This window comes from Podarcis melisellensis, assembly GCF_964234715.1.
Source record: "Podarcis melisellensis genome assembly, chromosome: 1".
Classification (NCBI taxonomy): Eukaryota; Metazoa; Chordata; class Lepidosauria; order Squamata; family Lacertidae; genus Podarcis; species Podarcis melisellensis.
The window spans coordinates 98,139,314-98,165,664 of NC_138528.1; the positions used below are offsets into that span (position 1 = coordinate 98,139,314).

Genomic DNA, 26,351 nt, shown 5'->3' on the forward strand with positions numbered 1-26,351 from the left:
CCGGGCACCTCGGAAGCCAGCGTGGGAAACAAGTATTGGGTGAGAAAATGAGGCTGGGACACAGACCATCACCTCTCACCCTCATGTTCCGGTGGGGCTTGCACGGCCCAAGCCCGGCACCACGGACAAGGACGAAAGAATGGCAAGCCCCTGGATTCCTTTAACGGAATTCCCTTTCGCATCATTTGGAGGGATAGGCACCTTACCCCTCCAAGCACCAATTTAACCAATGCCTAACCGCCAACCTTACAAGTTGTGACGATTTGCTACGCAGTAGGCAAAAACCAAATGGCAACAGCCAATCAGCCAAATGGCAAAATTCCTACCAGGCCCCCGCTCAAAGGCGAACGACCCCATGACAGGCATAGCAAGGTCAATTGAACCCAAGAACCACCCTATAGAAGGGAGGGGGGGCGGGTGATCCGATGCAAAACGGCCAAGAGGATGTCCTTTCGTCTATCTCCTCTACTTATAGACTCTGACCCCTCCTCCGAATTGGCAACACTCAAAAATCCCCAGCAACCCATTTAACCCTTTACAGGCTTGGGTTCCCAACAAATTTGCCTAGTCATGATGGTGGTCTGTTCCCCAACCGCAACACGTGCTCTCTGCTAGTGAGAACACGCTTTGGCATACCCAGCATAGCCTGTGTTGGGGAAAGTGGCAAATGGTGCCACTAAATACCAAAATCTGTTTCTCTTCAAAGCACTACATTAAGTATATGCGTTAAACAGCATGTGAATTATTCCAAATGAGTTTTACATTGTGAAAAAATATGCTTAAAATGTGCCCTCTTTAACATTTCATTAAAAAAACCTTTTTTAAAAAAAAAACACCTTAGCATCCCAGTGGCCAGCTGTACCAGACAAGACATTAATGATTTAAAGGGATGTTAAGAAGATCAGCAGATTTTGCTTAATTACACAGGCACAATGGTCAAATATACCTAATGTAAAAGCACTGTGGCTTCAAGGAACAACTTATTTATGCCACAATATTGGACTCAAGTGGACAGTTTCATAACATTTAGTGCTAATCTTTGTTCAGTACTGCATTAGTGGAGCCATTATGTACATATATGGGACCTGCTAAAAAAAGGAGGCAGTCTAATTCATAAAGTTAACATATTCTTAAAGGATATCTTAGCTGAATCTCCAACAGCCTGGCGGAATATTTACCACCACTGCACATTTGGATGTGCATCCCAGTTATTGTGGTACACACTCTGTGGAAATAAATTGAAACTGGAGACGTGCACCTAAGCACAGGACTTCTTCCTGCCCCCAGATGGAATTAGAAGGGGCTACTGACTGAGAGGGTCTTGTCTTCCATGGACCTAGCAGGGTAAAGACCCAGACATCTGGTATGCCCTGGTGGCTATGCTTATACATGCCAGGGATCTCTGACAAGTGTCTGCTAATTAGGCAAGTACCACAGACCTCCGCTTTTTCAAAAGCCAAGCTGTGGACCCCCAACTTCTGAAAATGTTGATGCCTCTACGGTAGTTTTCATTATTTTAATGGTGCCAAGGAACCCCTGGGTGGGTTATGCAGACCCTCTGGGTTCCATGGACCACCAATTGGGAACCACTGCTCTAGATCCAGAGGATCCAGAGCTTCCCTATTGGCCTGAGCGAATCACAACTCCAACACATCCCCATCTTTTCAAGTGAGAAGAGAGTCTTCCTCACAACTTCAAAAGATATGATGGGCTAAATTGATTCCAGGGATGTGTACCACTACACTGGCCCCATTTAGCTTGTGGCTTATGTTGCTATATAATTTTAAAGGTATTTCCCCTTGAAACATTTCACGTTCCCAGTCTGACTTTTGTAAGCAAAATCTTTTGAAGCCGAGAGGGAGACTGTCTCTTCTCACTTGAAAAGATGGATTAGGAATTAACATTTTAATTAAACATGGTTTAACTAATATTGGGAACATTGCAATTAAAGCCGACACAGATATAGATAAACATATTTTTTTATAGTTTGTGTCCTTTTCTGCTCTGCGAAAAAACTGATGAGATTTAGGACTTTCAGCATCCTAAATCACAACAATATGATATCACGCATCAGATAATTGTACAAACATAATACCAAAAAAAAAAAAAAGGGCAGATGGTGCTGTAGCTAGAACATTTGAAACAGACACTGCCTATTCTTTGCCTTAAACATGTTGGAGGCCATGCTCAATATGTAAATTAACATAAAACACCATATTATCATGCTTATTAGTTGAATGGACTATGCTGTGGAGATAAATCACAAACAGTTTTGAGGGGGTTGTCCTTAGCGGTGGAGATGGTAGTAGCGGCAGCAAGGGAGCACCCTGTTGCCTCTCCATGGCCGCCACTGTCAGCCACTTGGGGTGCTTGTAGTAGCTCCTAGAGAGCAGGCAAGGAGGGAGAGAAGCTGCCACCGCCAAGGCCCAGCCTCGCATGACACTCCAGCTCTGAGGTGTAGGCAGAAGACAGGAAGAAAGGGAACGTTGGAGAATATGCAGTCTGTGCTCTATCCTCCTGGCTGTGTCACAATCTAAAATCACCACCTTAGGCCCCCCTCTTCTTACAGCGGCCTTCTATTAACTTGCTGGCCTGATAGCATTTAAACCCTCCTGGCCAGAAGCAGGTAGGTTAATTTCTTCCTACCAAGGCTCCCAAAGCAGGTGAGAAGGAATGGTTCCATCACTTCAACCGCTCCTGGGAACACCACTTTTAGACATGGCTTCCAGCTAGTGACATTTTTTGTTCATTAGTTAGACTTTTGTTGTTTTTTATGTGAATGATATGCTGTCAGTGACTGTGGTTAATGCTTAATGTGTCATGCTTAATGGCATCACCAGGGCCTGTCCCTGTGAAATCACTAAGGAATGGTGTCTGGTTTGGGACCCAAAATCCCCTGGAATTGCTCCTGCCATGGCAACTCTGGCACTTTTCAGATTTGGCACTTTTTGAATTTTTCTGCAACTTTGTTTTTTGAATTTTGTGCAATCTCTTCCACAAGTGAAAGCATCAGAGCTGCTATAGAATACACCTATTACATGAATACTTGTGTAAGCTTTTGCAAGCTAGAACCAGTGGCTCTTTTCCGTCTCCACATGGTTCTCTGGATACAACTCTAGATAAGCAATTTACATTGCTGGATATGTTGTGGGAGTTCTGATTCTTTCGGTAGAATGCAGATTCCCCTTAAAAGGTTTTTGTTGTTTTTGTAGAAATGTATCACATAACACACCTACTGAAAAAATGGGAACAAGATGTGGGGGACAAGCATGGAAGTTTGCAACATAACTTAGAGCAGTTACTGCATTTTGGAAAGATACACCTGCATTTTAAAAAGTGTGCATGTCTCATTTCAAGCAAAGTTGCTATGGTGACAACCTCATTAGAACACTGCATTTGAGAAAGCTAACCTGCATTCAGAATGTTAGAAAGAATGTCATTTATAATAACACTTAATGCAGTAAAAAGTCAAAGTACAGAAGAGTTATGTGGAAGAGAGCCTGCTAATATAAATTATGAGAATAAATGAAATATAGCCCCATGCTCTGCTGCATTATTCAGCTATAACAAAACCTAGCCCAACCAAGAATGGTCATCGCAGATCTCCTTGAACATCTGAATTCTGATGTTTGATCTGTGTAAGATAATATTTGGCTTCCTGGGATTCTTGCTTTTTCTAACAAACCTAGGCAATGTCTTCATCTTTCATTATTTCTCTTCCTTTCCCTTCCAGAACTTGAGAGTTCAAGGCTTCTTTCGAGTGTGTCTGCTTAATTAGAATTCTCACATGCTCACCTCAATAGTGAAGTCAGAATTCAAGCATCAATTTAGCCATAGCTGGGGTAACTTTGGATCCCCTGTAGACTGTGAAGGATCCTTTCTTTAAAAAAGAACAGAAAAGAACATCTCTAGAATGCAGTCTGTAAGTTTGAAGAGGTGTGTTCAGGCATTTTCTGGACATGGACCCAAAAACTCAATGTGTGAATGGGGGTGCACACACAAGCCATGCTTCCAGTGTGCTTCCATGTGCCCTACTCATCCTCCATCACCAATCATGTAGCGGAGTCTGTTCATGTGCAGGTGAATGTGAATAGAAGCTCCCTGTACACTTTTCCAATGCAATGCGTGGAAGATCAGGAAGTGAGGGGGCGGGCATAAGACGTACAAGGACCTGTGTCATGTGTGTCCCTGCTAACACTTTTAGCCTCGGTGTGTTTAGTGGATGTCTGAACACGATTCAGGTGTTCAAATAATACATGCAATCTCCAGCATATCCCCCTACTCAGGTTTTCCTTTTCCTGGTCTTTAACTACAAGTTTCTTATTCCTATCTCAGGAGATGTTCACAATGGAATCAGACTATATTTTTATTCTGGTTTGAGTTCTTTTTCAAATTGTGAATATGGTTGACACAACAAGCAACACAGGAGGCTGCCACATCTAATATAATAATCCCTGGAAATAAAGCGATTTAATTTGATCTAAATAATCTGGTAGATGGGTTTATACAATAGTATTCATCACCGATAGACAAATTTGGCATAGGAAATCATAGCATCTTGGCTCCCTTCTTGTGTTAGAGGCTTTCCTGAAAATTCCCCCTCCCCACAAACACTAGTTGGAGGATATAATTATGAGTGCAAATATTTGAAATATGGATTGATGCGATATCATCATAGAAATGAAGGGTATTCAACATCTTTTGTGAAGGCATCCTTATAAAGTTCGCATTCTGACATACCTTCCTTATAGACTATTCAGATTTTATTAACAAACAGTATTCTATGAAATCATTTAGACAGTTGGCTGGCAAGCATTTTTAGTAATCTCTGAAAAATGACAGGAGGGGAAAGAAGAGCATGGCATGGATAAAAGGTGATGAACCGCAAATGGCATCCACTCCCCAACACCCAAAGTGGTGTGTTTTTTCTGGTGGTAACATCTGCTGCTGGTAACAATGTGGTCCTGGGCAATAAAGGCTTCTTGCGGGGATGGGAATACCTTCCCACTCCTTTGCTGATTTGCATGTATCAGCCGAGAAGCATGGGTGCACTGCACCTGTCTTTGTGCAGCATGCTCCAATGTGCTTTTTGACCATGCCCACTGCTGGAATGTGGCTCCTAGAGAGGTTATAATGGGGAAATGTGGCCCTTGGCCAAAAAAAGTTAGCCTGTGGCTTGACTCCTGCATGATTCCTTGCAACTTACTAGGTATTGCTGACCGACTGGAATAGCAAACACAAAGCAGCAGATAGTAACTCCAAAATTACTTAACTTTATAATCATTCATTGTACACTATCAGTCCTTTATGACAGCTAATAACTCTTGCAAAATATCCTGTAACTAGCGCAACAGTTGTCAGTCAGTCAGTCAGTTTTATTGCACATAGCCAAAGGCTGCCCGCAATGTACACAGAATCATTCAACAATTAAAAGAAAATACGCTGGATTAATACCAAAAACTTAAAACATTTATATTATCTAAACAGAGCTATAAAAGTACCTTAATATATACAGGTTAAGACATTAAACAATAAAATTTGTAGGCTAAAATCATCACATGACCACTAATATATACAATGTGCAATTCTATTCGGAGTTTGGTGTCTCAAAGTAGCTAACAATCTCCTTTCCCTTCCTCCCCCACAACAAACTCTGTGAGGTGAGTGAGGCTGAGAGACTTCAGAGAAGTGTGACTAGCCCAAGGTCACCCAGCAGCTGCATGTGGAGGAGTGGACAGACGCGAACCCGGTTCACCAGATTACGAGTCCACCGCTCTTTACCACTACACCATGCTGCCTCCCTTCTTCCCTCCTCCCTGCTTCCCTAGTCAGAAATGCAGCAGATGCAGGCTAGAAGCTGAGTACAGTATCTAGATCGCCCTAAAGGAACATCTGCAGCATTGCAAAGCTAGCCAAAGGAGGGCTCAGCTGCCGTTGAAATCAGATTGGTCACATCCATAATACTGAACAGTGGGCATTCATTGACCGAAGTATATTAATGTATATTTGGATTTCATTATTTTAAATCTATGATTTAATAACTTTAATTGACAGACATAATGCATGGGTACAATACATTGGAAGTTGCTTTAGGGTTTATAACAAGTAGAGATAATTGTAAATGAAAAATGAAAGAAAACTGCATGGCTTAGTAAATGAGTAATTAACCTTTCAACTCTACAACTACAGATGGAATCTTGACAAGAGTGACTGAAATAGCGCTAATGGTTGTTAAAGAGTGCAATAAAATTAATTTGATAGTTTTAGATTGATTTCTTTTCCCTTCCCTTCATACGGCCATGCTGGAGTCCCGCTTACAAGCACATTTCACCTTACCATCAAATCCATCTGTGAATCATGCCTCATGGAAAAGGATTAATTTCTCTTTTTTATCTCTATTCTCCATCTTAAAGACTACAATTATCATTTCAATGGCTCTTACTGGGCTAAAGAATCAGGAATTTAAGTGGCCTGCCCATATGGTTACTAGAGCTCTATCAACAAGAGCAAAGTAGTTGGACTGGCAGATAACCCATTTTTGTGGCTCTCATTTTGTGCCAATACTTTACCCTAGCTACTAAAATGGCTTAAAAATAAAAGTCTAAAGAAATTTGCCTAATGAAACAAGCCAAAAGAACTTATTAAGCTTTTCCCTGCAGCTGATCCACCCCTCTTTCAAGATGCTAGCTACAGCAATATGCATTCAGAGCGAACTTATGTGCCATCCTTAATGCCAGACACACATATTTTTGCCCAGTGGTAATAAATACTGATGGAGTTTGGACTGCAAGCAGCTACTCGATTAAGGCATGCCTTCCTACATATATGGAGTTCTAGCTGCAGGAACAACGTGTTTGAGTAGAACATTTTCATTGCACACACCTTTAGAGCTTTAGACCTAAGCAGCATGTTCTGGCATGTTATTCATTCAAGCCCATACCAGTATTGATATTTTCTGTAATCAAATAATTCTCTAACGAGGCATACAAAAACTAAGCAGTTCTAATAGATTTACTGAATTTGTTCCCTGTCCTCTTTCATATGAAATCTCTGTGTGAAGCAAGCCATCATATTAATAGCAAAAATTAGAGTTCAATTTTAAAAGTTTAAGGAGATGAAGTGAGGAGTTCTAGGTAATTCAGATGACAATAGGACAAGGCTGTGGCAAAAAAAGAAAAAGAAAAGCCCACAAGCCAACTCAAATGGAGTTTGCTTTTCTTAGGGATTCAAGGAAGAATTTAATAAAAAGAAGACTTTCTCCTAAATATCCCTGTACCTACTGATGGTGGGGAAGACATGTATTTTATTAGCATAGCGAACAAATAATTAATTAATAAACTCAATCTATATAAAGTACCAATGAACTGCTGTAAGATACTGATGATGGGCAGTTCTTGTTGACACAGCCATATAGGAGTATGTCTAAATCCATTTGCAACTTACAGATTTTGCAATAAAAGGCAGTGTTGGCTAAACAGCTAAACAGCTAATTGAATCCCCCAAGGACATTACTTTCACCCTCACCACTTAGTTTGTATTCTTACTCTGCATTAGGCATCTCTATGTCATCCAAAACCCCAAATCCACATTTATTGAGGTAGATTTAAAAAATTGGCATGCTTTTAACATTATAATTAATGCTCATTTCTCACTTACAACATAATACCAATTCTCATTCTGATGATATTTGGTTTAGCTTTGTTGGCATGTCCACTAGCAAAAATATATGCTTGAAATCTCCATTGTTCCTCATCTGCTTCCCTCCATCTGGGCACTATTTGGAAGCACATGTGAAAATTTTACATTCTTCTGCTATTCAGAAGCTTTATATTTCCATATATGTAGGGAAATAATACAAAGACCTAAACTGGCAGCCATATTCAGTAATTGGTTCTCAAAGCATTTTTCATTCTTCCACAGTCAGAATTCATGGTAATGTCCACAAAATAATGTGATGTGGCAATAGACCCATACAAGAAGCAACATAACATCCTGAGATTATTATTTTTTAAAGCATTTATCTCTGGTCTGGTCTATGTTCTTAGTATCCTTCATATTACATAACTTCCCCCATATTTATCACACTGGTCATATTTTGCTGTTCTGGGGAGATTATAAGGGTAAAAAATCTCTTTTTCTGTTTTGTGAACATGGCAATGTCCATTTAAAATGTCTTTGTGACCCAGACAAGTTAGTTGCTCTTTCTGTCACCTCTGATTTGAAGTTGCAGTGAGATGAAATTCATCCAGAGAAGATTTTGTTCTGAAACTATTGAACGATAAAGGGTAAATGGCTCTCAATGGCTGTGAGAAGGGGGAATTATTGTGAAGAAATGAAAGCTTGTATTGCATTTCCTAACCTCACGGTTCTAATTCTGTTTTCCCTGTCCTTAAGAGTTGCATTTTCCATTGAGTAATTGAGAAAAATATTTAAAAACACTTACATGCTACTTATGCAGCTTTTCTATCGGTGTCTCATTTGTGGTATAATTTTTACTTTCCCATTGTTTTGTAGCTTAAGAGAGGAACTTTGAATAAATCAGAGCTGCAGTTACCAATTGAGTAAGATTAATCTTTGAAAGGAAAGCATGAGAAACTTAGAGGTAATTTGATTACAGTTTATAAGTGCATTCAGAGGAAGAATATTCTGGATGTAACAGATACATTAAAGGGGCGAGAGAGTGGATTCAGCAATGGCTAAGAGATATCTGGACACACTGTTACATTTTATACTTTTGTAATGTAGATAGTTGTTATAAATCTGCCTTCATTTTGCTATTGTAATTGCTGTTTCAAGTCCTAGTTTATGTAAGTAAATACTAGTATTTATTCACAAAACAGTGTGTGTGATTGTTATTATAAGGAGGAGAAAGTGGGTAATACCAAGACAATCCGGTCTGCCTGAAAGCATCCTGGATTGTTGTTTCTAGAAGATTAAATCAACCTTGTTTTAGCTTCCAAGTTTAATTTGCTAAGGATGGTTCTCTGCTGATCTTATTAATGTGAGCAAGGAAGGATAATAACTAAACAATATATCCTCTCATAGTATTTAAATCCATTCCTACACATACTCACTTGGAGTGCAGTTGGGGCACTTTAATTAATCTGTTTTGCATTGTATCTATATATAATGGAATCCAACTGATCTGAAGGTTGGATTGCATAATTCTCCCATTTAGGAGTAGCTACAATCCTACACAGTGAAACGTGCATTCAGGCAAACATATATAGGCTCAGCCTGGCTTCGACTAGTCCAATGGGTATAGGCTGCAGTTTTTGCTGAAGTCTTTAAACCCTCATGCATTTTAGCATCTGAAGCTGTCTGCAAAGTCTTAAGGGGATTCAGCTACAATCACGACAGCTTCCAAAATAATTTTATGGAGTTTGGAACAGATGTTCAGAGGCTTGAAGAATTTGCACACATTTTACCATTTTCAGAACAAGACTAAATGGGTAGCACTCACAGGTGAATCATCTTCCAACCAATGGGACCAGAAGCTCAATCCAGAGCTTTTATGTAGTTAAACTTAGTTCTAACGCATTAATGGATTTTATGAAGAACTAACTCATTTTTAATAAGAAATACAGATGGTGTTCTTTGGTGATGGGAAGGCTTGCAATATGAAGTGGGCACTGAAGAGATTTCAGCACAACATTTTGTCAAGATGTGGCAGAAGGTCTGACCTTATGAATGATATCCATCCTGATGGTTTTTTTTTTTTGAGAGTAAATATTTTAAGTGGCACTTGACAGAAAATTTGTGCAAACATCTTGCCACTGAGTAATGAGGTCCGTGAGTGTACATCCCACTTGCTGCTTTCAAAATAAACCGATTTCAATGCTTCAACATTTAACAAGCGCTTCAAATTGCAGTGTGGATTTTGATCTATGCCTTATTCTTCTTGCTCATATATTTTCTAGGATACCTAGAATCAGCTGTGGATAAAAGCGCATTATCAAAAGTGTGAAAGAGGAACAAATAGATTCTTCTATATCTCCTTAAATAAAATGAGCAGCATTCATTCATTCATTCAAGCAGAATTTGTTTTCAGCACACAATTACTTTCATTGAGTGATGGGAATGGAAGCAATTTATGGGGGAAACAGTGGTTCCCCCCCCCATGGTCCTTTACTGCCACAATGTAAGAAAGGTTTTTAAAAAAAGGTCCACTCCTCTAGACAGCTTAGTTTTGCTTACTTCCCATCGCAAGCAGATTTCATAGATGTCATCGTGTAGTAGGATGTATTAGGATGAGCATCAAATAATGTTTCTAGTGAATTGTTGTACAAGGATGGAGGTAGTTTGTCCCTATCCTTTCAGATTGTATTATATCATATCTTTCTATACCTTTTTTGTACAATATTTCCTTGTAGATGTGGAACTGCTGAATCTTGTGATGATGGAGGCCTGTCTGTTCTTCTGTTAACAATGGCTCTTCCTGTCAGTTCTCGTGAGAACTCAATGGCTCTCCCTCATTTTAGAGTCTTTCGCTGAGACTTTATGTGGTCACTGCTCTTTCAGGATCAGAAAATAATTTTCCTCCCAGTCACAACTGGCTCTAGGTTGTGAGATTCTTGGCTTTCTTTCAGTGACAAGCAGGCTTTCTTCTTAGGCATTAAGTCACACAACTTGAATGGAAATGGCATTGGGCATAAGAAGACCCTCATATAGGATCGTGAGGTGATGTACCAGCTCCTGGTCGTAGCTCGGGGGGAGATGAGCCTCTCATCATTCACCTCAGACTGCCAGTGGGATCCCAGATGCACAGCCTGTGCCATATCAGGTCTTCCCTACTAGTTAACTCCTGTGGATATTCCTCAGCTGGGTGGGTTTTCTTCAGACCAAACAAAGGAAGTTGGAAGTGGATACAGATCCATGCCATATGCTCCACTAATACTGCTTACTTTGTTATAATCTATGAAGTTGTGGGCTGTTTTAACCCACACATATGTTATTTTGTCTTGTTACCCAATCCTTGCCCCTGAGATAGCCTAACATGCCTATCCTACAATTGTGTATCAGCTGGAGACAATATAAAGGGAGCTGAAGGTGAAACGATGGGGCGCAGTTTAGTATACCCATATTTTCTATCACTGTCATCTCTGGATAAATACATTTAAAAATATATAAATATATATAAATTGTCCAGTAGCACCTTAGAGACCAACTAAGTGGTCTCTACTTAGTTGGTCTCTAAAGTGTTACTGGACATTTTTTTTATTTTTTTATTTTCATCTATATATTTCGACTGTGTCAGACCAACATGGCTCCCTACCTGAATCTCTGGATAAAAAGGTTTTGAAGTCTATGGGGTACAGAGACAATAGTGAGATAAATATGATCAATGCCAATATTGTATCATCTTGAATGCTTGGGCAGGGGGCTAGCATTAGCTTCTAAGTAGAAGGTAATAAAATGTTTTTGGACATAAATATGGGTTAGATCCATAGAAGCATGGGCCAAAGGAACACGGTTCCTAGTGCTACTCTGCAAAAGGTTGTACAAGATTCTACTTGGTGCTGTAATAGGTTGGTTGTATAGGAGTTCTGAAGCTTTGGGTTCTGTAAGAGATTGCACGAACTTTTGTGGAAGTGAATGAACATAGTTGGATTTAGTTTCACTTTTCTTGTGTAGCACTTTGGTGCAAATTGTAACACATTTCTTCAGTGAGCAAAAGACAGCTTCCACAGGTGGACGAATACCATTGGATCTAAGTCTATGTGATCTGTTGAAAAAGCTTAGGACAATTAAATTTATTGTCGTCTTAAGAGTATTCTCTGTGTTAAAAGCTTCAAGGTGTGCTTTAAAATTGTGAATTATCTTTGTTCCGTGTCCCTTTTAATGTGTGTCCGTTCCCACACCTACAGACATTTTTCTTCTTATCTTCTCCAATATATATCACAAGATTATTCAAAGGAATAACACTAGAGTTCCTCAGACCCTTAAATTCTCTTTGTTCATTTCAAGAAGAAGGACTTCTGTATTGCCATTAGATTTTTTTTTTAACAAACTCTCAGTAGTAGTGAAATCCTTATGGGATATTTCTAAAAGTTAAGTTTTATTTCAATAGCACCCGCATGGCTCAACTTGAAGGATAAAGTCATTCAAGACATTGCCGTATACAGAAAGTTATGAGGGAATGTCCTATTGATAACAAGAATAAGACAAGCGAAAGTCCTAGGCACTTTCATCTTAGCAGAAGGAGGGAAAAAGTATGTATGTTCTGCTTTCTGAAGTGAAGCTATCTCTCAACAGTGAGCGGTTCTGTCAGAACATCAAGTCATTCAAGATGAAGCATAATGTGAAAAGTTATTTAGGGACATCCTGCTGACAATAAGAATACGTTACGGGACAATGCAGTACCACTGTAGCGGTAACGTTTCAGAAAATATATATTAAGATACTTTTCTTTTCTTATCAAAGAGTTGTAGCGTAGTTTTATCTAAATAAGACCAGCAGAAAGGCTGCCCAAACATCCCTTTTCTTCTTCTTCCCCAAAGTGGCACGTCTGCTTATTAAAAGAATTACTTGGTGATACAGATGTCACCAGGCATTTTGACTCATGAAGAAAACACTATTTAGAGTGCAATGAATCCAAAATAAACTCAGCAGAGCATTATAGTAAAATGTACAGACAAAAGATTCTGCATGTACCAAAAAGATGTCCCAGGTGGAGGTATTTATGGGGAAATCACAAAAAATAATGAGTGGCCACTAACGTTTGACCTTAATGGATTTTAACCATTAGCTTGTTTGCATCACAGAAGCTTGAGTTCCAATCTGCTAAATGGCCTGAGAAAACAGAATTCACATCAGTCATGCACATTCAGGTCAAGTTACAATCTTGGAGACTCAGTTTCCTAACTGTAAAGCAGCGCTCCCAAAAACTGAATGGGGTTGTGTTTCTTTTTCCATCATCACAGTGTGTGTTTTTTAATGATGGTAGTTTTCTAGATTTTTATTCTGTTCTGTAATGCAGGTGTGTTCAACATATTGTAACCTTCCGTCTTCCGATAAGGAAATGATTCATGCTTCAGATACAGTGGAAAGTGTTTGCTGAAAGTGCCTAATTATATAAGGTATAAGAGCAATATTCATTTTTAAAATCTTGTTTAGGTCTACAACTAAATGTATGTTTTGTTAAATGTCCAAAGGAATGCCTAACTTATGGTTCTCGTGCAGTATGTGACTGGGATCCTGAGTTCCCTTTTGTGAATGAAAAGGCATCTTCCATGCACAGAATGATGTGTCATCCTGCGAAGGTTCTTGCTAGTGCAATGTGCAGGGGAGAGTAATTTTACCCAGTTTCCCCTGCAGCCATCCCTCACCTGAATAGATCAGCTTGTTAGGGGCATGGGAGCAAGGGCTGCAGTGGGAAAGGAGAAGTTGTAAGAGATCAGTCACCCCTTCTCCAGCAGGAACATTCAGTGAACATATGAGCCTGCTAGATCAGGTTAATGACTATGGGGGCTCTGAAAGCAGGACCTGAACACATCAACGCTCTCCCCACTTGTGATTTCCAGCAACTGGCATTCAGAGTGCAGGTTGGTTGCTGCTGAGCTTCTAGTAGCCACTGAGCAGACCTCTGCCCATGGAACATTCCTGCCCATGGAAAGAAACTCATGGTTCACACAATAAATCCTCTGCGGCTTTTTTCCAATCTTCAAGATAGCCAAGAGCAGTTCTTCAAACGATACAGTTTTTCACCCTACCACAAGTACCTGAAATGTCCTCCCTGTATTGTGAAGCTCAGATTGATACTTTGAGAGAAAACCTTTAGCTTGAAAGGATGGAGCTTCCACCTATACCACAGAAATGGGCTTGATATGAGTCTTTACGGGAGAACAGTGAAGCATCTCAACTATTCCATGTAAGCCAATCATATGGAAAATGTAACACAGATACATACCGGTATACAGAAAAATGTTCAAACTCTGACTAACTGAATCTGTGGACATACTAAACAAGCTGAATTCTAAGGATCCTCAGTGTCAGAAAGTGGCTGGGCTGCATGCCTATTTATATATTTTACTGCTAAAGCAATATGAAATTTCACCTTTAAAAAACCCACTCACATTTTGACAATGACTTCTCTTCCTAGGGAAGTGAATAAACATGAAGTGGCTTTTAAAAGACAACAACTGTCTAAATCAGATATTCCTTAAAAGCTGCTATTATTTCCATGTAACATTATGCTAATATGCAACTACAACCTAAGAACTGCTAAAGAGTTTCTTCCTGCACACAATTATATTGAAGAATCCAATTATATGTTTAAATAATGACCTTGTGCCTCTAGGCCTAAGCATTGCTTTGTGCTTCTTTACTCACAGAACAGTTTCTTCACTTACCAACACAACCTATTGAAAAAAGTTCAATGACATTTATGAGCTATTGAATTCTGCCTCAGTGTTTGGCTACTAATATCTGACAGAAAGATTGCTCACATTTACTATATATGTGACAAGCATTCTCCTTAATAAATGCGCTGTATTTTGTTAAGCAAAATCTATTAAGTAGTGTCTGACAAATTTATAATTATTTAAATATGTATGTTGGCCAAGTACCAATATCATGAGGGTGCCTCTGCCTTTTAAGAGTAGGGCAGGAAGGAAAATGCACAGCTTCCTTCTTCACTTCACCACTCTGAAAAACAAAACTGTAGCTGGTGAAATTCAGCCTTCTTTACAATGCTTAAAGGCACATGTCCTGGTAACTGGGGTGGCAATCCCTGTAAGGGCTGGGTGACAACCCCCCTCCCTCTTATTTTCCTGGCAGCAGCACTCTCCCTCCCTGTGTGAGTTGTTTGTCGCTGCAGAGCAATGTAGGAGTGTTTGGCTGATCCACCTGTTTGTGGGTTTTTCTGCCTACTCCATACCCCACAAGTGTCTCAGAAAAACCAGGACATCCCATTTGTTTCATGTGAGAGCACAGTTTCTTGCAAGTGATGGAGTTGTGGAGATGGTGTACCAAAGGCAAATGCAAGTTTAAGAAAGCCAATACAAATACACACTTCTGTAGCAAACTTCCCTCTGAATTATACTTGTTCTGATTGCATCCAAAAGTGGTTGATAAAAGCTGTCTCTTCTGTACCCTACATATGACTGAAACAAAAACAAAAAAGATATTGCATTCCCTGTCTTTTATCTTGCTTGTCAGCACTGGACCATCCCTCTGGTTCTGGAAAGCCTTTCATTTTCAAGGGCTCAGGGACAATACAGCATTCTGTGGTCATGTGTATCTCTATGGTAGAGTTGGAGCCATTAACACATTTGTTGGCCTTAGCCAAAGTACTGTATTATAGCCATAGGCTCTCTGTCTACTTTGGGAGGGAGGAACTCAAGTGGTGGAGCAAGTTGTCTTAAAGTGTTGGCCTGGGGAGGGCTGGGATTTATCCCTATACTTCAGTTAGGCTAACGGGGGGGGCGGATTCAGAATATTGTTTTGTTTTTAATCTAAACATACACACAGAGAGAGAACAGATTATAGCAGGCTCCAGAACACCTCACATGCCTGACCATGTATTTGTTGAGATTATATAATGCCGGGTGCCTCATATACCTTATGCAGGTCTACTATGAGTTATAACATTACCAGGGGGCAGAAGGGACATTGAGATTTGGAGCATTAAAATGTCTCCATATATGCTGACAGTGATAAAATATTGTTTAATGTCAAAATAAATACACCTACACCTACCAGGTTGGTCTTGTGTTTTTAAATGTCTCGTGGACCTTTAAGGTTTTCAAGGTCCATTAATGATAAATTTTGAAATTTTGTATTAATTAACAAGTTTTAAAACACACACACACTTCAAAGCACAACTGGTTTCAAGCTCAATGTCAGGAGTATACGCTATATTACAAACTAATGAAGATAATGGGAGTTTTGTTTTAACTTCATTTGGAAAGATGAACAAAATATTATGAACAGAATACTATGCCATTTGAGGTTAAAAAGTGAATGCTAATTAAGGCTCCTGTGTACCTTCTCAACATTAGATCAGTACGTAGTCCCTGTAATTACAGGAGAAACACTCACAGGAGTTAGTATTAAGCTTATGCAGATTTATAACTTTTGGCAGAATTGTTCCTTTAAAGTGTATCAGAGAGTTAGTCATAATTATACAAGAATTGAGCGTGGGAGAGAATAATTTGTACAGCACACTCTGCCTCAGCAAAACATCTTTGTCCTCTTATTTCAAGGACCATTGTTTTTAATAAAGGGTGAAAACTAATAAAGAAATGCTCCCTCCATTCATTTTACTCATAAAATATAAAATCCAAGGGTAATCATGTTGAAACCAGGTTAACATACTGTATATGCCTTTCTGTTTATTTTTAATGATGTTGCAAGGTTGTATTCTTCCATTCCTGCTTGATAGAATCCAACCTCTAGCCAGAGATCACCAACTTTTTTAGCCTCCTGGATGTATTTGAATTTTCGAGCAAGTGCCATTAGTACCTCCAATCTTTTCTCTCTCTCCTCCCCCAGATCAGCCACTCCACCACATACAGTCAAATATAGAAAGTCTCTCACCACCAAAGGAACACAACTGAACAGCAGAGAACCTGCACAAGCAATGCTGACACCAAACCCTACATATATTAAGTAAAATAGAAACATCACCATCTGACCCCACCCCCACCCATCTTTTTCCCCTCCACCCCTTTCCCCTTTTCTTCCTAATGTCTCAACAAATGAAACTGATTTGTAAAAATGTTACATGGAAAAAATACGAGAGACAGACATACATATAGAAAGTGTGCACAAACACACTTTACTGTTCGGGGGGTATCTGAGTAAAATGGTAACCTGACCCGTGAGAAGCACATACAGGTGAATGAGGAAGTGAGAAAGAGACACTCTTCCAGCTTCCTCCTTCAGCTCTATGTCCTTTTCACAGGAGCAAAGGAAGCCACTTTCAGCACCTCATAACCAAGGGGGTAGTGAATGAAGGGGGCGGCTAAAAGGCTTCATGGGCACCAGGGCAAGACCTTAAGACAACAATTATGCCCATGGAAGCCATGATGGTGACCCTGTATAGCAAATACAGCTGCATATTCTTGTGGGAGCAGCTGTTGGCTATGCTGCAGATAGGGCAACAGTTATAGTTTCTCCACATATTCTGCTCCCATACTGAAGTTGGAGTAAATGCAGAATTATGGATGGGAAGACCAAGGTGTATTAGAACAAAGATGGGGAACCTGTGGCCCTCCGGATATTGTCGAGACTGCGATCCCGGACCACAGACCATGCTAGCTGATCTAATGAGAGTTGTAGTCCAACAACATCTGGAGGTTCACAGCCTCCCAATCACTGGATTGAAGCACAGTACATACCTCACACATCTTAAGTAGTTGGAGGCATGGTTTGGGCTGTGTTTTCAAGAGTTAAGGGGAAATGTTTGAGTCATAGTAGTTTGGGATACTGTTATTTACTTAGGAGAAGCATATTTGCTATGCAAGCAATGGATGGTGGGATGGGGAGCTCACATGCCCTTTGGTCAGCTGCATCACTGCTGATTGCTAAAAGGTATACAGGGAAGAAAGAGGAGGTCAGGTTGGTGTGGTGCGTATACACCAGCAAATCCAACATCACACTGCCTCCCCACTACCTGCTATCAACAGGGACACTACTGACCTGAGGTCAAAAGAGTGCCACCATCTCACTACACCATCAGCTACTTGTCCTATGTATCAGCTACTTGTCCTATATATGTTTACTCAATGTAGTCAATGGATAATAGAAAACTGTGTATGCACACCAATTTATTCTGGGTTCCCCCCCCCCACACACACTTATTCAGGTATTTTGCATGTATTCCTTTCCAACCTATCTTACTAATGAACACAAGGGCATACAACTGTGGGGTAGAAGATAGACTATGACTGAGTGACCCAGGTGAAAGTCCCCACTCAGTCATGACACTCACAAGGAGACACTCTTTCAGCCAAACAGAGCTCACAGCATTGTTGTGAGGATAAAAGAGGGCAGACAAACATGCACACAACCTTGAGTTTCTTGGAAAAGAGTAGCCTAGAAATGTAATAATATTTTAATAGCACGCATTAATGAAACACAGGTGGGGGGAGACATTTAATGGGATCCACCATCACATCAAGATCCTTTTTGAAATGCTTTTCACATCAGTTTGTGTGCATCAGGAAGCTGTACAGAATTAAAATATGTGAATGTACAGGGAGGTGCAGCAAACTGTCATTACACTAATTCAGAAGTAATTTTAAGAATTCTCCATGTGTTTGTGGATGGTGCAGATATAAACAATAGTGGAATGGATTTAAGTAGGGGAACCCACTTATTCCTCTATGTAATCTTCTGTAGAGATTTGCACCGAATGGGGTAATATAACCGTGATCTTGCACGTCTTCTCCCTGTGACTGTAACTGCATACATTCATAATATATATTAATAAAGCAAGAGGGAGATTTGTAAGTATGAGAACAGACAACTCAATATTGAAGCACTGAAACAGCTTTATTTGAATTTGCCCATCTTACAGCCGCTGAGAATACTTCCCGTCAGATTGACAAGTTGAAGTTCCATGTGGCAGAGCACTGTACAGCTGGTTTTTGAATGTTCTGCTTCTAACACCCAAGTATTAATAATGAGATTGGAGCCCAGCCTAAAAACACATCCAACAACAGCAATTGCTGAAACGCTTTGGGATCAGATTTTTTTAAAGAAAGGTTCGCGAACAAGGATTAAAAGAAAAATGGCTATGTTAATAACCCTGTCTTTATTGCATCGGCACAGAATAAGCCCATATTTGGTACACCTCAACTGTCTGTTAAACCACAGCAATTCTGTTTTAAAGTTGTTCCTGCATTTACTGACATGTTACTAAAGAAATAAAGCAACATTTCTCTTAGATGTGTGCATTCAAAAGCAACCCTTGACTAGTTTGTAGGTGTCTGGAAAATCATTTCCATAATTTTTATTCATGGTGTTTTCCTTAGTGGAATTCAAACTAGCTTTAGAAGAAGAAGATAAACAAAGACATAATCTATGTGTGAAAGGGCTTGAGTTATGCGGCAAAGGCATCTTGCTGGTATAACATCTGTCTGCTTCCCTGTACAGTGTGTTTTCATGTCTGACAGTGCAATGCCTCTCACAAGCATCAGTACATTGTTTGCAGGAGAGATGGTTTGATTTGAACAAGCTATACTGAAGATAATGACACTAGAGACAAACAAACTAATAGTTCCCAGTTAGACAGCTGTACAACCCATCATCAAAAATCACCAGTCGCCTGCCATAGAGAGTAATTGTTGAGTTCACTGAAACAATTCTATTAGTAACACGCCCAATTTTACTAAAACCTAACAGACTTCACTGGATGCTGCATGTATTTCTAAAATGTTGGGCAAAGACATCCAAAATATCTGATATTTATGTTAAAGGCCTATATTGGCATGCTGCCACTTGGAGGAATAACATGCAGTTCTGCTTCTAAACTTCAGAGCCCCATGTGGCTTGGAGTCGCACACACACCAAACCAGACTCGGAGGTGATTTTTTTGAGGCCTTTCTCTGAATGCCCCCACCAAATTTGGTGAGAGGTAACTACCAGAACACAGGCCTTTTGGACAGTGGTGTGCCAGATATGGAATGCCTCCCAGGCAGGTTCACTAGGTGCCATATTATGGTCCTTTTGATGTTTCCAGTCATTTTAAATTGATATTTAGGTGCTTTTAAAACACTGCTTTATATTGTTTGCTGATGGTGGCTTTAGCTCTCCTCTTTCTGTTGTGATTGTTTGCTTTTTAAAAGGCGTTCATAAATTGTATTGTTCACCATTCAAAGAATATTAAGTAACTGGGTGGTACGCAAATGTATATATAAACAAGCACGACACACCATAACACACCAACAGTGGAAAAAGTTGGGTGCAAGTTGACGATCCATGTCCTTTCCATTATATTTTCAAAATCATATCACAGATATTTGGCCCCACGTTCTCAAGCTGTATGGCTACCATTCTGTATCCCTTTGGGACCCATCTTCATCAGAGCCCAGCAGAACCCTTTGCCTACCCAGGAGCCCATTTCATTGCTGTGACTGCAGTATCAATGGAAGGACTGAGACTCAAGTTAGTTAACAAGTACTGACAATCCAACAGGTTGTTCTGCTGTCCAGGCTCAGCAAACCTATCTGCTGATGTCAGCACAGTGGCTGGCAGGATTTGGAAGCAAAAGTGCCATTCCTATAAGGAAGCATGTCCCCATCTGAAAGTTTAACTTTCAGTACTCTAAAAAGGAAACTGTTAATATTCTGCATTTTTATTATTTTTTAAAAGCAAGCTTGGTTGCCTAAAATAAACTTTGTGTATTGCTTTGATTAAGCAATCGTTTTTAATTATTGTGTCATCCCTACAAGATACTATTGTTACATTGGCAAAACTTGTGAGTCATCAACTCATAGTTATCTTAGATATGTATAATACCTATTTTGACAAGCTGTGATATTATTCTATGGCTTCTAAGTAGGCTACATAGAACTGAAAAACTTTCATTAAGAAATTCTGACATATTCCACATTACCAACCCACTTTCTCATAGATACTAATCCCATTCTCCTCCCCAATTTCACCAATCTCCTTTTTTATATTTATCTAAGCCTTCTTAATGTAATCATTACTTTCCACTGCCACCACCACCAAGTTCATTCCTAACCATAGTGTCTTACTTTGGATATTCTGCAGCCTACCCTGGAGAACTGATGTTAAATAATAACCATCGCCTGAATGGCTTCTGCAACCCATATAAAATGTTACATGGTGTAGAAATGTCACACCAGGCCCTCTTATGTTCCAAATCCTTTTTAGGTTGAGAATGTATGATTTGTTTAAACACAATGTGTGGATTCTTAATTTGCCCTGCAATTCTCCTCTTTTATCCAACATGACATATTGATATGATGAGCTACTTGATCCTAAGTGAATTTGATTTGGCGGGCATAATTTACAGGAATGTTGTCTTTTTAGGACTAGATTGATTGTAACTTAAACAGACATAGTACTTTATCACATAGGACTAAAACACTAGCAAGCAAAAACTGACACATGCACACACACAAACAACACACCAAAGCAAACATTAAAGCCGTAATTTTGAATGTGTAAATAAACAAGTGTCCACTATTCTCACATATAGTGAATATGGTATGGACTTTCACCTAACGTTCTACAGAAGGTTTCCAAATGTACTTGTATACCAGATGCAGTGATGGTTTCAACCTACAGTAGCTGAAATCTGGTCTGAGGCTTTAAAAGAAAGCTTGAGAGATTTTGGAGTACACACCGGGGGTTGGGACAGAAGATGCATTTGGGAACCAAAGTCCTTTTGGGATAAGATGCTTAAGGATGATATTCCATTCAGTGATCTGACATGTAACTTTCAGGATTTAGTTTTGGGAGGTGGTGAGTACTTACCTGTTTTTCCCCTCGCTTTCTATCAAGTACGTTTCAACTGAAGGCATTTTTGAGGGCCAAAGTGTTTCTTTTCTTTTTTGGACAACCAGGCAATTATTTATATATATATATATATATATAAATTCTGCCTCACTTGTAATGTGCAGTACCTATTTAATTTTTGAGAGCCAGCTGGGAAATTGACCTAACAGGTTTTGGTAGTTCAATTACAGCAGAAACAAGGGACCAAAATAGCATAACTAAAAACCATTTGTACTTGTTCAAGTGAGTTTTAAACAGGCGAGTAAACAATTTGGTATCTGGTCTGCAGAGCACAAGAAAAAGAAAAGAAAAGTTTTTCACAATGTAAATTCAATTTCCTAAACAATTACATTTTTGAATGGGAATCTAATTAATTCCTTGTAAACTAGATATGGAAATATTCAATGCATTCTCATTTCTTGCTTGCTTTGAGACTTGCACAGTTTAGGAAGCTATCCAAGTTAATGGGATTTGCTTTGCATCCATTCTGAAACAAGATATGCCATTTGAGTCCTGCTGGCCACTAACCTTTCTGAGTTTAACAGCTATGAAGAAGAAAATATAAACCATGCTTTGATATATATACTTCAAACCAGCCACCACAACAAAATAAAGGAATCCTACATGTCCTCGTTATTATTACTAGGCATATGGGTAAAATAAATAAATAAAGCAAAGCAAAGAACCTTCACCCAACTATGAATGCACTGTATCCTTTATATCCAAGCAAACTAAGACAATTTCCTTCCTGTATGGGCTCGATCCGTAAGCCAGTTAAACTGGGATACTTGGACATCAGTTGCATCAAATACTTTTAATTTTCAGTCTTTGACTTAAACGGTTTATGAATCAAATGGAAAATATGACAAATATAGGACCTTTCACCTGATCCTAAACATGTTTACTTGGAAGTAAATAATGACTGAGTGCCCCCCCCCCCCAGGATGGAAGCTCTAACACTGAACAGGCATGAGATCATAGGACCACCACTTTTCAGAGCTCCTGTGCTTTTGAAAGCAGTGTGGTGGGCAGAAATGCACAAAAACTTGGTGAAATTTATGAAACTTGTGAATTTCTGTCTATTTTGCATCTTTTAAAGTTGCAAGAACCCTTTCAGAAAAAAGGTGGCAGCTCTTTTTTTTTTAAAAAAAAAGATACTAATTTGAAATTAATGAGCCTTACATGTTCCAAGTAATGAGTTTAGAGTGAGGGATAACAAATCAACTGAAATCTGGTTTGATGATTAGGCAATAAGATTGGAACAGTTCTGTCCAACAAACATCTACTTGCTGTTAATTTCACTGGAATCTGCTTCCAAATATATTCATTTGGTAGGTTTCATTGAAATAAATGGGCCTTGACTTCAAGGAGCTATATTTACTACTGAGACAGACATTTGCATAGAGTATTGGAAGGCAATCCAAGGCTACAATCCTATGTCCATTTCCCTGGCAGTAAGTCCCATTAAATTCAATGGGAGTAAGCATGCACAGGATACATAAGCATCCTAAAGTTGAATATCCTGGATTAAACAAACAAACTCTTGTGTTGTGTATTGCTGGACAGTTTTATATAGCCCTGCATGAACACTGAACTGCTTAAATGAACACTGATGAAAAGGAGTGAATCCATAGGGTACTTTGAAAGCAATAGCTAGTCAATAGTTGCAAAATTATGCTGCTGAACAACTTGTACTTTCACTAAATCCTCAGCTAGCGCTGGATAGATTTGCAGAGTGTGTGTGTCGGATTTCAGAGTATCAGAGAGATGCATCACTCACTGTTACTGCCTCTTCTTTCTGCCTGGTAGTAAAGCTATTGTTTCAGATCTATAGATAATTGCTGTCATATAAACACATCCATAGCTTTCTCCTCATTTACCTGGGAATCACAATTCCATGTAATAGCACAATTCTAAGACATGTCAACTAAGAAGCAAGTCTCACCAAGTTCAATGAGGCTTACTCCCAGGTAAGTGTGCCTAAAACTGCAGCCTAAAGCCTTCAGTTGACCCAATTTCCTGACTCCTGTGTAGTACTATATGTCCTTGAGAACCTAAATACTTCGGGAGTATTCATAGCATATTCTGTTACACTTAAACCTTTACTGATCAGTGGAGATGTAATTAGAATCTGGACGTTTTCCTGTAATGAACTGCATGGTACTTGACTACAATTTACAAAGTGTCAAACCAGCAGATACTCTTGATAGAAAGTTCACCTGATCTAGGCTTAATTTGTGTGTGTGTGTGTGTGTGTGTGTGTGTGTGTGTTTTTAAAACAGAGCCTGTATGGCAAATTTAGATGCTTTCAGCTGTTCAGAAGCAAATCCCATATGAATTCAAAGGGGTTTAGTACGTGGGGTTAGGATTGCAGCCTGATCCACCTTAATGGGTCTGACCTCCAAGACAATGTGCATAAGATTGTACGTAAATAAAGCATCCTAATGCCACATATATGGTGTGTGTGTGTGTGTGTGTGTGTGTGTGTGTGTAAGTAAAGGTGCAGAGGATCCAGGTGGGAGGCAGCCATCCAAAACACATTTCCTGCCAAGGAGTCCCATTGAAGGCTACAATTCTAAACGCACTTGGAAATAAATCCCACTGTAATCCACTGGGTTTACTAAGTAAATTCCTCAGGATCAGGGTGTTAATAAGCTATCCTACTCAGGATAACAGTGGGAGGCAGTTGACTCATTCAAAATCCTGCTGGATTGTATCTATGGCAATATTTAATTTTGCAAAACTGGCCAGGTGGAAAGGAAAGGGCACTTACTTCCATGCAAGCTATGTTAAAAATCAGCGGGGTCAAGAGGAGCTTGGGAAAAGAGTAACCGGCTCCTTATTCGAAAGTGGTACAGGAGGAACCCCCGGCGGCCGAAAGCCTTCGTGAGCCCCAGAAAACCGAGCGAGCGAAGTTTATGATCTATTGCGGTCCCCCACCCCACCCCCAACCTGCCCGGCGCACAGCAGCCGCGCAAGAGCTAATTTCATGCGCGGAAGCATGAAGCATGAAGGAACTGGAGGGGTGGGGAGATAGAAACTGGTTCTTGGAGAATGGGACCACCCTAGAAGCCTTACAGGGAGTATTTGAGGGGTGGGGTGGAATAATAATAATATTTAAGTTAAAGGGAGCCTGGAAGCAGAGCGAGTTCAGACCCAAGCGGGCTTTTTCAGGAGCTCTAAGGAAGAAAGCGAAAGGCGCTACAGAACCGAGCGGAGCTCAAACTCCCAGGGATGCAACACCATCATCTGCAGAGCCGCAGCCAAGTCAACGCCGCCGCCGCTGGAGAGGGAAAGACTTCGCTCGCTGGAAGGGGTGCAAGCATACAAGCATCTCTCCCCCCCCCCCCCCCAATACCTGATCTTGATCCCAGCCGAGTGGGAGATTATAGTTATTTTAAAAACAAACAAAACAAGCGAAGCGCAAGATTGTCCCAGGGGCAGCTGGTCTGCAGGAGTCTTAAGTGAAGTTTGCGCTACTTTATCCAGACACAGAGCCGTCCCAAAAAAGAGAGAGGTGGGGTGACACAGAAGAGGTGGCACAAACCATGCAAGTCAGACGCCTTACCTCCTTCGGCTCCCACTGCCAGGACCTTAGCAATAGGACATAATCCCGAGACGGTGAGGACGGCGAAAAGGAGAAACTCGGGCATGGTCGAGGGAGGGGAGTCTCGCGTCCTCCTGCTCCTGTTTCTCCTCCAGGCTGCTGCTGCTGCTGCTTGCTGCTCTTCTTCGCCCTCTTTGGCCGCCGCCGTTGCTCGGTTGCACCCTTCGCTTCAAATAAAAAAAGAGAAAGAAAGTCACTGAGCGGCAGCAGCAGCGGAGCCGACGACGAGGAGGGTGGCAGGCAGGCTGGCTGGCTGGCTTGCAAGAGAGCAGCGCGATTGGCAAATGTCACGGGGGTGGGATTGTGCGCCAGGAGCCCAGGCTGCGCTGCCTTGCCTCGCCTCGCCTGCCCGCCTTCTCCGCTGCTTCCAGCAGGATTACGAGGTGGATGTGTGAGAGAGCCGCTTGTGTGTCTCGACTTCTCAATGCAGAGTACGTCTGATCTTACATCACGCAAGAGGGGCAGTCAGAAAGAGAGAGAGAGAGGAAGAGAGAGAGAGAGATGCCAGAGGATGGGAATCTCACTGATTAATCACGGAAGCCGCCATCCTCCAGCTTGGGTGTCCACATAAATCATATCTATTACTTAGTAAGAGGCATTTAACACAACAAGAAGCACACCGCTTCAAATGGAAAGCCCTACAAATCAGACCGAGGCGGTCCAGCGAGGGGAGAGGAAAGTCAGCCGTCCACGGATCCCTTTGGGATCTAGGTGCGAGAGAGAACAGATCTGGGTGGAGAGAGAGGGAGAGGGAGAGCGCTCGCTCGCTCGCCTCCAGCAACAAAATCGGGCGACTGCCTCCTTCCTTCCCGGGAATAGCAGCGAGCCGTCTAAGTATCCCAAAAGCCAACACAGGCAGGCAGGCAAGAATATAAAGCCTTTTGGGAAGGGAAGCAAAGTCAGCTCGTTTTTCTGGTTGGGAAATTGGCGAAATGGCAAAGGAGGGGAGAGAGCGACGGGAGAGAGAACCCAAAGTTCTCAAAGGCAGCGCTGCTGGACTCGTTGCAGAATGTTCATTTCCATTGCAAATTGACAGGTAGGGTCGGGTCCTGCTGAGCGACTCAACAACAACAACAAAAAGGTTTCTCACCTAGGAGAGGCCGAAACTCCAGATATGCTTAATAGTCCAAAAAGAAGCGGCGAGAGAATAGGGCAGCTTAATTAGGATGTATTACCTCTCCAATGCAGTAAGTGGAAGCAACTGGCTTCAGATTAGTGTCAAACTGCTCTTTAAAAAGTTAAGCGCTATCTCATACAGGGCTGGGCAGAT

General features: G+C 40.6%; 1 protein-coding gene across 3 annotated transcripts in view; it reads right to left on the minus strand.

The window, feature by feature from the left end:
• Window positions 1-25,689, minus strand: part of LRP1B (LDL receptor related protein 1B) — a 744,879-nt gene extending 719,190 nt beyond the window's left edge. For all 3 annotated transcript variants that reach the window (XM_081928170.1, XM_081928171.1, XM_081928169.1), the window contains exon 1: window positions 25,043-25,689. In XM_081928170.1, the coding sequence (XP_081784296.1) occupies window positions 25,043-25,127 (85 nt within the window). In that variant the 5' untranslated portion in view covers window positions 25,128-25,689. The remainder of the gene's footprint in view (window positions 1-25,042) is intronic.
• Window positions 25,690-26,351: the final 662 nt, after the last annotated feature.